Source organism: Glycine soja, chromosome 5 (genome assembly GCF_004193775.1).
Source record: "Glycine soja cultivar W05 chromosome 5, ASM419377v2, whole genome shotgun sequence".
NCBI classification, from domain to species: domain Eukaryota; kingdom Viridiplantae; phylum Streptophyta; class Magnoliopsida; order Fabales; family Fabaceae; genus Glycine; species Glycine soja.
The window spans coordinates 35,195,493-35,211,570 of NC_041006.1; the positions used below are offsets into that span (position 1 = coordinate 35,195,493).

Below are 16,078 nucleotides of genomic sequence, written 5' to 3' on the forward strand. Positions count from 1 at the left end.
TTTTCATCTTCAATTTTCATCATTGATAAATTTTGTCTTTAATCTTTACCGTTGATGTCTAATTTTTATCTTTCTATAATCATCTAAAGATCAATTTTTGATACTGAAATGGAAAAATGATGGTGTTACCAATTTGTTAAGAGAGATAATATTTCGCCATTCATATAAAAAAAAGATCATGCTTCTATGGAGAGATACATCATGTTTCTTAGTTTAACAAAAAAAATCACGTTCTTTATTTCCTAAAACATCTTTGAATAAAATATGAATTTTTGATGTGTTTATGATTATGATTGTGTTTTATAAAAAGTATTTTTTAATGAGATTTTAATTTAATTACTATCATATATAATCAATCTTATTTATTTTTCACATTAATTAAAGCGTGGACAACTAATTCGAGTATGGAGATTGAATTACTAAACAAAGAAAGACACGAAGTTACTACCCACACAAATATAAGAATTTATTTAAAGTACAAGTAAAAAAATAGGTACTGTAGTACCTTACCCACAACTCTACACATTTGCCATTCTTAATTTATGTTCTCAATTTCATATATTGATATCATGAAAATAAAATAAATCTTAAAAAATTCTCAATTTAAATTTACTATAAATATGAATTAAAATTTACATTAGTGTTTTCTAGTAATTTAAATCAAAATATATAATTGTATTATCAATTAACATGTCTAAATCATGTTTGATTACTGTAATTAGATATGCCATAATTAAACAAATTATATTATTCGTTATTTTCATTACTTTGTAATCTATTACCATAAATTATAAAAAAATTTAATAAAATCAAAATTTATGTAAGATTTACTAGTTTAATTCTCATTTATTTAGAATATATACTCATAGTAATACTCTTAATTATTATAGATGTTTTAAGAATTAAAAATAAAATAAAATATTTCATCAAAATTAAAGTGAAAAGAGGAATGGATACGGAGTTATCAGGTGAAATATGCATATGTGGTGAAATTTGCTTTTATAACAATAATAATATAATTAATAAGAAAATTATTTCATAAAAACTAATAGATTTAGATATATTTTTAATTCTTTAAATTCAAGGAAAGTTTGTATAACTGTATTTGATCTCTCAAATTAAAAATTGATGTTTTTAGTCCTTCTAATATGAAAAAAGTTTATTTCAGTTCCGTTAAGGATTTTGCTTAGGATTATAAGTCACTTACATGACAACCTATTTTGATTTTACATTTTTATTATCGAACACCCTACTACATGTATATTTTTTTTGCTCAAAGTATTCATTCTGACGGTATTTGGGCAGAGGGCACTTGGACATAGGACAAACATTTTTTTTAATCAAATTATAGGATTAAAAATAAATCAATTTTAATTTTGGAGGATAAAAAATGAAAGAAAATGATTATATCTCTAGTTTCTTTTTTTAAAAAAATATACAAGAGGACTAAAATATCTAAAAAATTGTTAAGATGGTATAACTCAATTAATTGAACAAGATATATATAAGGTATTGTAAATTTATGACACTATTTTTTATTGATATGAATAAAAAAAATATCCTCTAAAAAGTACAAAATATATATGAGTTGAATCAGCTCTCAAAGAACTGTAAATCCAAGAAGAGGCAAATTCAAAAACTTGATAGCAACTGCAAAGTAGCAACCAACTAGCAAAGGAAATCTTGATTTGATGTTCCATCGCTGATTAGAGACGGAATCGAGAAGGCTTGTTATTTCCTAATCAACAAATTTTTCATAGTGTTCTTGAAAACATAATTCCATGTATATCGTCTGCATTCTCATGCACATCATGAATCTCTTAGACAAGTTAAAAGCAAGAATGGATTCTAGCTACTACAACTACCCGTCAAAAGCATGATCCTATCTCGAGTTTTTAATATAATAAGAGATTGTTGGATCAAACCTGTCGTCAAACTTTAATTTTTGCACACAAAAAAATCAAAATTGTTTCTTTCCATAATTCCATCAACTACACAAAGTCATTTAAGTTTTGGTTGTGACAGTGTTGGGTTGAAGATAGAACAATAGAAGGGTCCAATAATCATCATTTTAATTATTATAATTATGTATCTTTAAGAATTAAAAAATAAAATAAGATATTTCAGCATATATTTCATTGAAAAAGGAATCGATATGGTGTTGTCACATGAAATTTGCATATGTGGCGAAATCTTATTTAATAATATATAAACAATGATTAATATAATTATTTTAAAATGTTAATTCCATAAAATTTAATAAATTTGATGATCGTATTATATAAAATCAAAATATAAATAAGACTTAATAGTTTATTTGGCTGATTTAATTTGAATATATGCTTGTATTAATCTTAATTAACTTATGGGTTATGTTAGGAATCGTTTTAAATCTGCATATGGCAAAAGAGAGTGCTGGTGAAAGTTCAAGGAGCATGGGAAGCATTGCGGGAACAAGTGCTTGTCTCAGAGGTCAGCCATCCATATGCATTAGCTGCAGAATACTCTCCATTGCGAGAATGACACCAAACCCATATCCATTTATCAGAATATTGTTACCTTGGTAACAATTTAATAAAATTAACTTTGTTCAAAAACAAAACAAAAAGGGAATCATTTTAAATCTTCTTACAAATCTTCCTACATACTAAATAAAGAAAGCCTTAATTGTTTATAAAATTTTAAGATATTAAATATTTTTAATTTTTTATTTGTCCCTTTTTCATTAAATACTAAAAAAAAATTAACAAAATTTGTAGAAAAATATGTCCGAAGAATTCTATAATGGGCTAGATTTTTCGAATTAATTAAGGATAATCTAAGTCACATTAAAGAAAGATAAAAAGGAAACAATCCCAGGAATATATCATCACAAATTAGGGCAATTTCAGCACTAATTATGATCTGTAGGAGGCGAAGGAAATCAGATGGCGGAAGAGCCAAGAAAAGATTCATATAAATTAGAACAACATCCACCATAAAATGTCATCGCACAAAACGGGAAAACGAAGGTCAGGGAATAAAGCCAAAGAGGTGCGTTCCCTTTTGAAGTAAACACTAGTTTTATATTTTTATAATAGTGATAGTGATATGTTGATGAATTAATGTCATTTGTTGTTGTATGTGGTTTTGGTTTCATTGGACCCTTCGTCCATTGTTGTATCACCCTACAGAGCATGAATGACTGACTGTGTTGTTGATAATATTAATGAAATATAACTAACACTAAGCAGATCTCTCGGTCCTAGTCAAGAAACACTTTTGATATTATTTTTTTTTGCAAAAATATAATGTGCTAATGAGATGTTTATATCTTCTTGATGTCTAAAAATCAAGAGTCTTTTTTTTTTTTTGGAATGGATACACAAGTATGTTTGTTTTCATCTTTCTTCATTTTTTGATTTTTGGATAAAACATGATTTTTTTTGGACAAGACATTTGTTTTTGGTGAATTTTTGGATAAGACATTAAGTTTAATATAATATACCTTTTTTATTATATATTAATGTTATGTTAGTTTTAGTTTATTAAATTTATGTCTTTTATCCGCATTTTAGTTTCTTTAGGGGTTAAGTAATAAGAAATTAACTTGAAATTTATATTGGTTTGCATATATAGATGAAACGTAAAGATGTTAAGGAGCAAGGAAGTCCAGCAAATGTATGTGTAGAAAAATCTGTTTTTTTTTTTTTTTAAAAGCAAAACAAAGATCAAGAATAATATAAATATTATATACAAAAAAAAAAAAATGATGCAAAGCATGTTTTTAGAGCAGTGTCGTTATCATGGACCCCGTGAATGTCAGTCTCTAGTCTAATGTTATAATAATTAGTGAGTTTAAATTGAAGAAACAAATTCTATGTGCTGTAAAGAATATCAGTTTGTATCTTGATCTAGAATCAAATCAAAGTTTGGATCTTAATCTAATATTTGTAATTTTCTGTGGTAACAGATCATCACTGTAATTGATATATAGAATCTATTGGATCAATCATCCAATCATAGAAAGTTATTCTCTAACCAGCTACCTCTGTGACCTCCTTCACACATACTTGCCAAATCCCTCCACCAAAGGGATCCTTTACTAATTGATTCTCCCTCAAACACCCTTTGATTTCACCATATCTAGCTTCCCTTCTCTCTCCAAACTCTCCAATTGTTATAAATAGTGGTAGAGGCAAGGGGTTTGACTGGGAGTAGTAATGGTGACTCCCAATTTTTTAAAAAACTATGTTTAAATTATTATAAAAATAACTTTATGGTGCCTCTAAAATATATAAAAAAATATATTGAAAAATGATGTATAAACATCACTATGTTAGTTGACACTTTTAGCGAGATAAAAAAAACTAATTAATTAGAGAAGATAATACAATAGATATAATACGCTTATTTTGAATAAAAATTCTGGTGCCTATCTAAATTTGTCTAGATTTATGCACTGAATGTTGCCAATTGTTGTATATACTATATACCATGCAGAAAATGGGTCGTGGAAGAATACCTATGGAACTCATCCAGAAGGAGAAAGCCCGTAAGAAAACTTTTGACAAGAGAAAGAAAGGATTATTGAAGAAAGCCTATGAAATTTCCACTCTTTGTGCGGTTGATGTTGGCATAGTTATCTATGCTCCCAAGTTTCTCAATGAACCCGAAACATGGCCCCAAGACCAAGATTCAAGAGAGGTCAAACGTATCATTCAAAAATATCAAAACACCACTAGTGACAGGTATTCTAAGATGTATAATGTGCAAGAGTATTTTAACGATAGAATGAAAAAGATTGAAGGTGAGATTTCCAAAGTGCACAAAGAGAAGATCAAGCTCATGTACCCAACTTGGGATGACTCTTACAATACTCTTGGAGAGGAACAATTGCGGATGTTTGTTAGCATTTTGGATGTTAAACTTGATGCTTGTAATCAAAGGATGAATATGTTAAAGCGGGATTCAAAGGGAAAAAGAATAACTAAATCAGACAAAACTCAGACACTTACTCCCTGCATGACCTCAAATTTCATGTCTCAAACACAACAACTTTTTCCATCTAGTGATAACAACCAAGTAGCATTTTACCCATGTCAGCTTAGCCAAAGTTCTCAACCTTCCATGTTCCATTTTGGTCAAAGTTGCATGCAATTCATGGAAAAAAATGCAATGGTGGATTGGGCTAATCAAGTTGGTGTCGGTGCTTGTGATCCTAAAATGGGTGTATTAAAGGAGGATGGATCTGACAAAAATCAAAACTCCTCACCATGCTACAACGGAAATATGCAAACTCTTCCTTCTCAATTGCAGTACGATGCAACTTTTCAGACCCTACCAAATCAACTAGAACAACCATCAGGGGTTGAACTTAATGGTTTTTACGATTCAAATATGCTTCAATTATCTCAATTTTTTAACTACATGCATGGAAGGAAGTAGGGTCGTCCCATTACTTCAAACATATATGCTTTTTTATTGGATTGTCAGTTAAGGTTTTAATTTTCTTAGGTTTCAAGCATTGCCTATGTTTAATTTAAAGACTTGTTGAATTTCTTTTCTTGATTATGGATTTGAACATTATTTAGACATACAATGGTCTTCACAACTTGGCAAATAACCTGTTATTGTTATGTAGCACCTGCATGTTAATAGCTTGTGTTCAACATGTGTTGCACAATGACACGTGTACGACACTCACATAATCACATAACTTTGAATAAAAGAATAATTTTTTCTGATGACTCGTTCAAGACAAAGGTTCAGATACGACACTAAAATCGTTGTTTTTATTTTTTCTGGTGAATAAATTTTTTTAATTACCATTTTTTCGATTTGTGCGTGTATCTAGGGGTGGATAAGCGGGCCGATCCGTCCCACGTAAAGTCCGCCCGTATAAGCCTGCATTGGCAGCGGACCGAGCCAGTCCATCCCGCTTCTTATATGGACCAAATAAATTGGTCCGTCCCCGTCCCGCGGGTCAAACGGATCGGTCCGCGAGTCTAATTTTAAAAGAATTTCAAATTTAATAAAAATATAATACAATCAAATTAAGTTCAATACAGATGTAAATAAAATCTCAATAATTAGTTAATTAATCAATAAAATAATATCTTAACAAAAGAAAATTCAAGCAATAAATCTAAAATATGAAATTTAAACATCTCTAACAACAAATGATTTCATATTTGAAGTAGTTTGAGCTTTCTCTATCTCGACATTTAAGAGTACAATAACAATGAATCCGCCCCAACAAAAATAGGATAAAAGAGAGAAGAGATGAAATTTGCGTGTTGGCGCGGTGGTGGGCCGAGGCTGTGTCGCTGTGGTGTGTCGTGTGACTGCGTGAGTGTGAGTCGCGTTTGTTTTTTGTCTGCTACAACTACAATGATAACTGCTAAATATGATGTGAGTTATTTTTTATAATAAAAATATATTCAAATATCTTTAAAAATATTTATTTAACAATTATTTTTAGCTTAAATGATAAGAATTGATATTTTTATTATTTATGGCTTGTAAATATGAAAATGATAGATTCAAAGAAAAAAGATTGAGAAAATATTAAAAAAAATAAGATTTTTAGCATGTTATCACTTATATTTTTTTATCTTAATCTTTTATTTCTGTTATCTTTTATTTTTTTCATCTTATCCTTTTTTATCTTTATCATCTTTTAATTTAAATCTTTTATTTTTATCTTTAAATATTTATCTTATCTAATATATTTCTTTATCTGTTATTTTAAAAGAAAAGTTTAAAGTGAAAAAGAAAAAATCAAACATAATATAATTGGATCAGGGTCACACAAATCAAACGGGTGCGAGCAACCCGCGGATCCTGCGGGCCAAACCCGCATAATCCGCGGATTAAGCGGGACGGACCCAAAAATATGATATAACCATGAACTGTTTAAAAAAATTAGTCTGTAACGTGCGCGGACCGTGAACCCCGCAGATCAGTCGATGGACCTAGGCCCGTTTATAGTGATCTTGATCTTCTCTCTATATATCTTTAAATACGAACAGCATTTATAAAAGTTAATGTTCATGTTAATGTATCAACTCTACAACTCGCGTTTAATATGCAAGTTTTATATACGCAGCAGTCTGTCCACATTTTTTTTATAGTTAAGATGCTAAATTTAATTTTTAAACTTTGGGTACATAATGGAAATGTTCTGCCTGTTGTGTGCCACAATGCCAGTTGTATGCGTGTGAAGCACATGGTGCATAATGTGATTGGACGAAGATCAAACATTATTACATGAATTAAGCAGAAACAGAGGCTATATATGGTGCTTGCATTGCCTCTATTACACAATTTTTTTATTAATAAATATTAATTGTTAATTTATTATTTTTTACTTTTATCTGTTTTCTAGTGTGTTCTGCAAGTTGGCTGTTGCTACCATTTACCATTTCTAGGGTGAGGGATAATAGAGGTATTATATTGGATCCATCACCATCCACAATACAATTGTATCTAGCTTCATTTTAGTAATTGCAAAATAACCACTACCATATATATGTAACCGCAATTTAAAAGTGTTATCTGTATTTTATACGCAACCCAAGCTCTAATACTTTAAATCCTAAGAGAGAGATACAATTTTTATATTATTTTCCTCAATAAGTTTAGCATGACATTGTCTTATTAATTGATTTCAACTACCAATTTACGCTTTAAAATTATAATAATCCAAATTGGTCCCTAATTTTTTTTACTGCCATACCTGAAATTTTTAAAATAGCAAAGTGATTTTTAAAATTATAAATTATCAATCAATTTAATTCTTAAAATTATAATTAATGGAAGTTAATATTAATCACTAAAATAAAATAATGACAAAATGATTGATACTGCAAATAATCAATTAATTTAATCCCTCGTCCGTAACTATATAGAGTCATCTAACAATGTTAAAAAGCTCAATTGGTAAGTTAAGTGCATGAGTAGAAGCTAACTCAGCATGCATACATAGTTGTCACGTTATAAGAATGAAAATGATCGAAATATTAATGGAATAAGAATTAATTGGGCCTTTTCTTACATATTTGTCCTTCTTTCTTTGTGCATTTGTTTTACATTAGTCTTTTGATCTACCATTGAGAAAATGTCACCACAATAACTCTTAAAATCAAATTCTATTTATCCATATACAAATAATTATTTAATGGGCAGATAAGATGATAAAATCAAATGTGAATAATGTGGTGTCATTATAAGGAAGAATAAAGATTTTGAAAAGAAAAAAAAATTATAGTGTAAAATAATTTTAATTATTATTCAATTATAAATTATTATTAGTGTGATTTTTAAAATAATTATTAATTATAAAAGTTAACAAATTTATCATATATTATAATATATTAGATGATAATATAAACTTTTTTATATTATTAATGCATAATCTTTTTTTTGTTTTAATATAGTTAATTAAATATAATTTATTTTTCTAAATATTATAATGCAATTTTGAATATACAATATAATAAAAAAATAAAGTTTCATTTTTTCTCCTTATTAAAAATAATTTCAAATATATTTATTTGTTTTTATGAAGGCGAGCCCTGGTGCAGCGATAAAGTTGTGCCTTGGTGACTCCTTTAGGCAAATTGAACTAAAGTAGTTGAAAAAATTACACCATAAATCACCATTTGTTTTTCGAAAATGTATAATGCTATCACATTAATTCCTAGAATTAATTTTTCCCCAAATAATTACGAAAATCCCTAAAATAAAATTACCACTCATATCAATTTATGACAATTGTAAAATCTCTTTACACTATCCATGCATGAAGTATTTTCTCTAAAAAAATATCTTTCATTCCATGTATTAATTTATATTTCTTTTAATTATATATATATATATATATATTTTCAAATAAAAGAAAATCTTTACTGTTTAAATAATAAATAAATGAGAAGTTTGAAATTATTTGTATTTTTTCATAGAAAGCTGGCACCGTTTACAAACTTTGCACTCCATGAATTTCCTCCCATTTGTGAATGATCCAACAAAGAAAACAATCTACAATTGAAAAAAATAACGATTTGGTTTCCTTGATTGTTCACTTGCCTTAACAATTGGAATAGATAAAAACGTTGGGAATGAATTTTTTACAAATCACAAAGAAAAGAAATCAAGAGAAATGTCAGAGGTTTGGCATCTTCTGAAGAAATCACTTCGTTGCAAACCTCATGCATTAGAAGTTCATGATCCGAAGGCATATAGCAGTACTCAGAGAAAACCACAAGGCAAGATTAGCACGCAGAGACACTCACTAGAGGACCATGTTAGCCATGAAATTTTCCTTGATAGATCAAGCGGTGAGATTATGCTTTGTCCATGTTGTCCTTGTTCTCATGAAGGCAGTGAAGATGGAAAAGGTGTACAAGAAGAGCCTCATCCTCCTAGATCAACCAAGCGAATTATACCTTCATCAAAAACACATTATGTTGATTGTGATGAATGTAATTTTTTCTCAAAGAAAAAGGTGCCACTGAAGAAAGATTCTAATGATGATCTCCCAATATCAACTCGTCATCATGAATGTGATGAGAAACTAAAATCTACTGACACTGTTGAAGAACATGATCATAATATCCCTGAACATTCAGGTAAGGGATAAGTACTTTTTCTAGTTGAATTAGCATGAATGAGTTTGAAGTGCTTATATATGGTTTATGAGCCAATTGTTCTATGCTTAATTTTTTTATATCATACTAGGGGAAAACAGACATTTCATACCAATTTTTTTTCATGTTTTTTTTATAAAAAAGATAATAAAAGTTAATGGGTGATTTGTGAATGTAATTATAGAAATAAAATAATAATTTATGAATATAATTATAAGAATAAAATAAACATAAAAATCTATACACCAAAACATCTTATTCGTTTTATATATAATTATAGATTATAGATGATATAATGTCTGTGTGATAACATCAGTTTTGTTTGTGTTGTGGTGGTCCTGTATCATAGTATAATTTCTCCCCTTAGAGAGGAACTCAGTAGTATACTTTGAGAAAGGGATTGAGAATAAAAAAAAGTGACCCTCAACTCGACACTATATTAAATTTGACCAATTACGATCGAACAATTTTGATTTTGACACTAGTATGACAAATTAATTATATAGATTTATGTCAATGTTGAAACATTGGAAAGAATATTCATGTGATTTTTGGCAGAAAAATCTATTTTATTTCTTTTCCTATATTTAAATTACAGATATAATTTCACTTAAAAAAGTGCTTTTACTGAAATTATGGAACATCTACATGTACATTTTTGCAGTGGTCCAACTTGAGAGAGACGGTTCATCTTGCAAGATCATCCAACAAATATGCAAAGATAACTTGATCGAAAGCAAGGCATCACAGATTGAATGTGTCTTGAGAGTTCAGAACAAACAAGAAACGTTTGCATGCTTTGAGGAAAGTAGGGGTATGGTAAGGACTAAAGCTGAAAGGTTACAAAATGAGCACCCAAGATGCATGGTCGATGGAAATGAGCTATTGAGATTTCATGGTACAACAATTGCATGCTCCCTTGGTTTAAATGGCTCTTCTACCCTTTGCACTTTAGAGCAATGTGGTGTGTGTCAAATTCTGAGGCATGGTTTCTCCGCCAATAAAGAATTTCATGGTGCACTTGGGGTTTACACCACTTCTACTAGTGAAAAAGCCATTGATTCTATTTGCTCATCCAATAAATCTGTCCGTAGAATGTGTGTTATGTTGTGCAGAGTAATAGCTGGGAGAATCCATAATCCTCTACAAGAGATCAAGGAAATGGTTGAGCCAGAGTTTGATTCTTTGGTAAAGAAAATGAGTGACCAATCAGAGATTGAAGAACTTATTGTTTTGAATCCTAGAGCTGTACTCCCTTGCTTTTTGGTAATGTACAATTTCTGAAAGTTAGATTCAACTAAAGCTTAGGCATATGCTTTGATTTATATATTTATAAGATTTGGATTATAGTTTTCATTTAGACAGGAATATGTATTTGTTCCGAATTAAGGTTGGAGCTTCAATGATAATTTTTCTGGGGGAAGGTGAATGATTATTTACTGCTTCACAAACTTGACAACAATGGATGTGTGAAGACGCTAACAAATCGTTAATTTCTAAGCGACAAAGCGTCAGCGTTAACGTTTTCCCGACAATAGAATATAGAAATAATGAATTTCTTTATAAGTTGAAGTTATCGTGTTTTTAGTTGTTATTCACTTATTCTTCAAAGATAATACTTTTTGAGAGTTTTTTGACTTCTCTTTAACGAGACCTTTTAACTTTTTATCAATGGCGTGGGCTTCCAACATGCGTGTCAACTTGTGAAATCCCTCGAAGGCCAAATCATGGCCTGTTACATCTCTCTCTTCTACGCCAACAAAGCGTCACTCTCCGAACCCTACCCCAACCTCTTCTCTCAATCCTAATCTATTTATATTTCACCTTTGAACTAACTAATCTGCGTCTTGTTCAAGGGAGCTGTCCAAGAAGATTTATCCGACGAGGATTTCGACGTGTTTTCCAATTCAGCATTTTGAACCAGTGAAATTAATTCTTGTTTTAGGGAGTTAAAAAAAAGCAGATTTTTCATTTTTCGATCCCAAACATAATGATTTTCCAGGAGCCAAGACCTTGCTGCAAACCTACCTTGACGACCAGGAATGGGATTTGACTGCCTTTGTAGACTTGATTGAAGATGACGACGATGAAGGACTCTTCGCTCTTGTTACTGCTCTTAATTTATATAGATACAGGGTTAAGGATTTTCTCCTCCATAAGTGTCGTGGGCCACGGAAGATGAGGTTAGATGTTACCACGTGTTTCTGTTTGACTGCTAGGAAGGGTTTTTGTCTATTTAGAGCTTAAATTGTTGTGTTGCGTTTCACAGCCGACGGAAGAGCTCCGGTGGTATGTATGCTCTGTATTGAAGCTGAATTTGGGGATTATATGGCACAGTGCTAGTGTTTATTCTAGTCCTATAATTCTAATGAAGAAAGAGGACTCCATATGGCAAATGTGTATTGATTATTGTGCCCTTAATCAGGTGAAGGAAAAGCTGAATTTGGGGATTATATGGCACAGTGCTAGTGTTTATTCTAGTCCTATAATTCTAATGAAGAAAGAGGACTCCATATGGCAAATGTGTATTGATTATTGTGCCCTTAATCAGGTGAAGGAAAAGCTGAATTTGGGGATTATATGGCACAGTGCTAGTGTTTATTCTAGTCCTATAATTCTAATGAAGAAAGAGGACTCCATATGGCAAATGTGTATTGATTATTGTGCCCTTAATCAGGTGAAGGAAAAGCTGAATTTGGGGATTATATGGCACAGTGCTAGTGTTTATTCTAGTCCTGTAATTCTAGTGAAGAAAGAGGACTCCATATGGCAAATGTGTATTGATTATTGTGTCCTTAATCGGGTAACTATCAAGTTTCCAATTCCTATGGTTGATGAATTGCTTGATGAGTTGTACAGGGCTTGTTTCTTTTCCATGCTTGATTTCATGAGTTGCATGTGAATTTATCTTGATATGAACAGAATTGTCAAATATAGTGAACACAAAACCTGTAAAGAAGCTCCATCTAGTTCAATATTCTAGTAGTTTCTTGACGCTCTTGTCCCAAGTTTCCAAGTGTGTCCCCTATAATTTACTTTATCATTGACACTAATAACTTCACAGTTCACACTCTCTAACGAAATCAATACTAAATTAAAAGATAAAATCTGAAAAATATTTTTTCCTAATACTTAAGTGACACTAGTAATAAGTCACACTGTTTTATAATTTCTATGATAGGATTGTGTGTTGTGAATTCTCCTTGTTCTACGTCTGATCATGTCTGTTTCAAGAAAATTTCTATCACTGATAGTGGGCAGCCTTGTTTATTTGGGCCACCTAGGCACACTGTTCTTTTTAATTTCTTTACTTCTCAGAAGCATTCCTTATCCTCCCTTATATGTACTTTCGCTTCTATATTCCTTTCTATTCATTCTTCTTTTATGACAGAAAAGTAAAGTGCAATTGAATACAAATGATGGACACAATGGGATAGGGGGAAGTAGCAAATAGTTTTCCCCATCCATCTTTTTTTAATTCCTCGTGTCGTGGGTAGCAGCAAATAGTTTTCTTTTCTTTTTTTATTTTGGGGAGGGGGCTTCTGTCAGAGATTGACACATCGGATAGCTCGTTGTATATGAAGTTTGTTTCTTGTGCTTTTCTTTGGTTGTTTTGAGGATCTTAGACAAGCTTTGATGTTAAGGGAAAGAGTAGTGTTATTAGTTGCCATCTAAATTGTAGTGCCTTTGTTTAAAGGTCAACAAAGCAATCATATCACACAGAAATTAATTTTCAGTACCACTGGAAATGATTGATTGGCTCATTTCTCTCCACTTCCATATAATAACACATGATTTAAACTTTAATTTGCTTCTAGTTTAAACGAATAAGGCTCTTCATTACATTTAAACAATTGTTTTTAATTCATTTTTAAGTTGTAATGTAATAATTCTGAATTTTCTTTCCATTAGAGTTTCTTGTTAAAATTTAATATTGTAGAAAGGAAAAATTATAAATTTGATCTCTCATTTTATCTTCAATCTTATATTTTATCTCTTTAATAAAATTATTCACAAACTTTATAATTACTTAATATTGGTCTTCTTGTCCATAATTGGATGTTACAAAATAATGTTGACGGTCATGTGTCACGTCTTTATTGGATTATCACTGTTACGTGTTATATTCTGATCGATCAATGAAAACAATAATGCATTTCATCTTTAATGGAATTGATATTCAATCACATAACACGTCACAATAATCATATAACAGTCAACGTTCAATTATAGTTTGGGGATCTGATTTAATATAAGGACAATTTGATTAAATATAAATATAAAATTTGTAAATAATTTTCCTGGAGGACAAAATCTAAAGATGGAGAGACAATGGAAGACCAAAATACAATTTTGCCGTAGGAATGGATAAGAGTCTCGTTATGAAGGATTCTAAACAATCTAGTTTTGTTTCTGCCTGTTACAGCCGAGGAATTACAGGCCAACGGGATCAATCATAGCTGTTGAAGCAGACAAAATCCCAACATTTCGTCAAGAATTAGCTTCTCTAATAAATGAAACATGAAGGCTCCTGGATAATTTATTATTTATCATGTGATATGATCTTAATACTTTTCTGAACGTGCATTTTGAACGCAGAGACTGAATTCTTTTTGAAAGGGTTTGAGCTGCCAAATTTTGAAATTTTGTTTTTCAATTTTCTATGGCCCCTTTTGTTCGGCAATGATTCTTGGCAAGATATTGAAGACAACTTTCCCCCTTTCTATTTTAGTCCGAATGGTATGCCTTTCTCTTTTTGGGTTTCTCACTTAGAGCATCTTGTGCAATAGATATTGAGTTCAAGATATGGCCTTCAATAGATCTATCACTAGAGAGGGAGCCAGAGAGTCAGGATTTTCATGCTGGAGGATAGGCTCTTCCACAAGATCCTTCAAGATCTGCACCCTTTTCAAGAAAAATCATTTTTTTACTCTCTTTCTTTCCCTAACATCTGGAGGGAACCAACGAACAAATAAACAGAGAGGAGGAAGAAGGAGTCAAATCAACAGAAGAACCAACCAAGAACAACAATAGATACACACCCACGACAACAACAGATCCAAACAACTACAACGGAAAAAAATGAAATACATTTAAAAACACAGATCTGTCAAAGGAGGGTTGTGCGTGACACTGTCGAGGTAGGCATAGTGGCCCTTGTCGGCGATGGCTCCATCAGCAAGATCTAGTCTCCTTGAGTATATATGAAGCATAGTGGATGGCGAAGAGGAAAGGAAAAGGGAGGGTGGAAACGGAGAGGGAGAGGTTACGAAGGAGGTTGGGGGCGGAAGAGGAGGGTGGCAGCGGATGATGGTGATGATAGCAAAAACGTGGAGGGACTTCTCAATCTTTAGGAAGAAAAAAAAAATAAAGAAAGGGAAAAAGGGGAGGGGAAAGAGAAAAGAGAGGTAGGGGGTGGGAGTGTGAAATGTTTAAAATTTAATTTAATTTAAAAGTAATTCATAAAATATGTTTAGGTGAAATTCATTATGGACCGTAAAAAATATCTTTAAGATCCCAAATTGGATCTACTATTAAAGCAAAAAAGAGGAAAAATGTCTTTAATTATCATTTATGTGTAAACAATAAATAAATAATAAATATAAGAAGATTTGTGAACAAATAAAAGGAATTGGATTCATTAATCAAAATAAATAAACGTACAAAAACAGAGAGAAAGAGAAGTTCGCCCCTTGTTTGGTTATCATGTGTAGATGCAATTGGCTTTGATGTTTTGATGATGATCATGATGATGTGTTGCAATTGATGCAAATGGGCTTTTCAAGATTAAAATTCAAGACAATACTTCAAGATTACAAGTCACAACATCAAGATGATCACTAGAATATTAGGAAGGGAATTCCTAATTGAATTAGCAAAGGTTTGGCTAAGTGATTTAAATTAAAAAGTGTTTCTCAAAGGTTTTACTCTCTGGTAATCGATTACCAGAGGATGTAATCGATTACCAGTGGCCAAATACGTTTTATAACAGCTACAAAAATTTGAATTCGAAATTTTAGACTGTGTAATCGATTACACAATTTTGGTAATCGATTACCAGCAGTTAGTAAACGTTTTAATTCAAATTTTAAAAGCTGTAATCGATTACACAATTACTGTAATCGATTACCAGACAGGATTTTCAGAAAAATAATTTCAAGAGTCACAACTTTTCAAAGGCTTTACTCATGACCACCAATGGTCTATATATATGTGACTTAAACACGAAATTGCTGAGAGATTTTCAGAACAAAAAAGTGTTTATCCTCTCAAAGAGCAAATTCATTTTATCCTCTTAAGAATTCCTTGGCCAATTCAATTGCAATTCATTAAGGAATTATTTGAGTGCTCAATCTGTAAAATCCATCTCTTTCTAGAGAGATTTGTTCTTCTTCTTCTTCTCATTCTCTAAGGGATTAAGAGACTGTGAGTCTCTTGTTGTAAAGGAT

General features: G+C 31.0%; 2 protein-coding genes across 2 annotated transcripts; both read left to right on the forward strand.

The window, feature by feature from the left end:
• The first annotated feature begins 4,485 nt into the window (after window positions 1–4,485).
• On the forward strand, window positions 4,486–5,427 carry LOC114411344 (agamous-like MADS-box protein AGL82). Its single transcript, XM_028375051.1, has one exon. It carries the CDS (start codon window positions 4,486–4,488, stop codon window positions 5,425–5,427), a length of 942 nt encoding a protein of 313 aa, XP_028230852.1.
• Window positions 5,428–9,142: 3,715 nt separating this feature from the next.
• On the forward strand, window positions 9,143–10,913 carry LOC114411345. Its single transcript, XM_028375052.1, has 2 exons — window positions 9,143–9,611; window positions 10,294–10,913. Exons 1-2 carry the CDS (start codon window positions 9,143–9,145, stop codon window positions 10,911–10,913), a joined length of 1,089 nt encoding a protein of 362 aa, XP_028230853.1.
• The last annotated feature ends 5,165 nt before the right edge of the window (window positions 10,914–16,078 follow it).

Excerpts from the sequence above, each read along its gene's own strand:
- LOC114411344 (XM_028375051.1), top strand. The coding sequence starts at position 4,486 with ATGGGTCGTGGAAGAATACCTATGGAACTCATCCAGAAGGAGAAAGCC.
- LOC114411345 (XM_028375052.1), top strand. The coding sequence starts at position 9,143 with ATGTCAGAGGTTTGGCATCTTCTGAAGAAATCACTTCGTTGCAAACCT. Across the intron at positions 9,612-10,293 it reads TAATATCCCTGAACATTCAG|TGGTCCAACTTGAGAGAGAC; the intron begins GTAAGGGATAAG and ends ACATTTTTGCAG.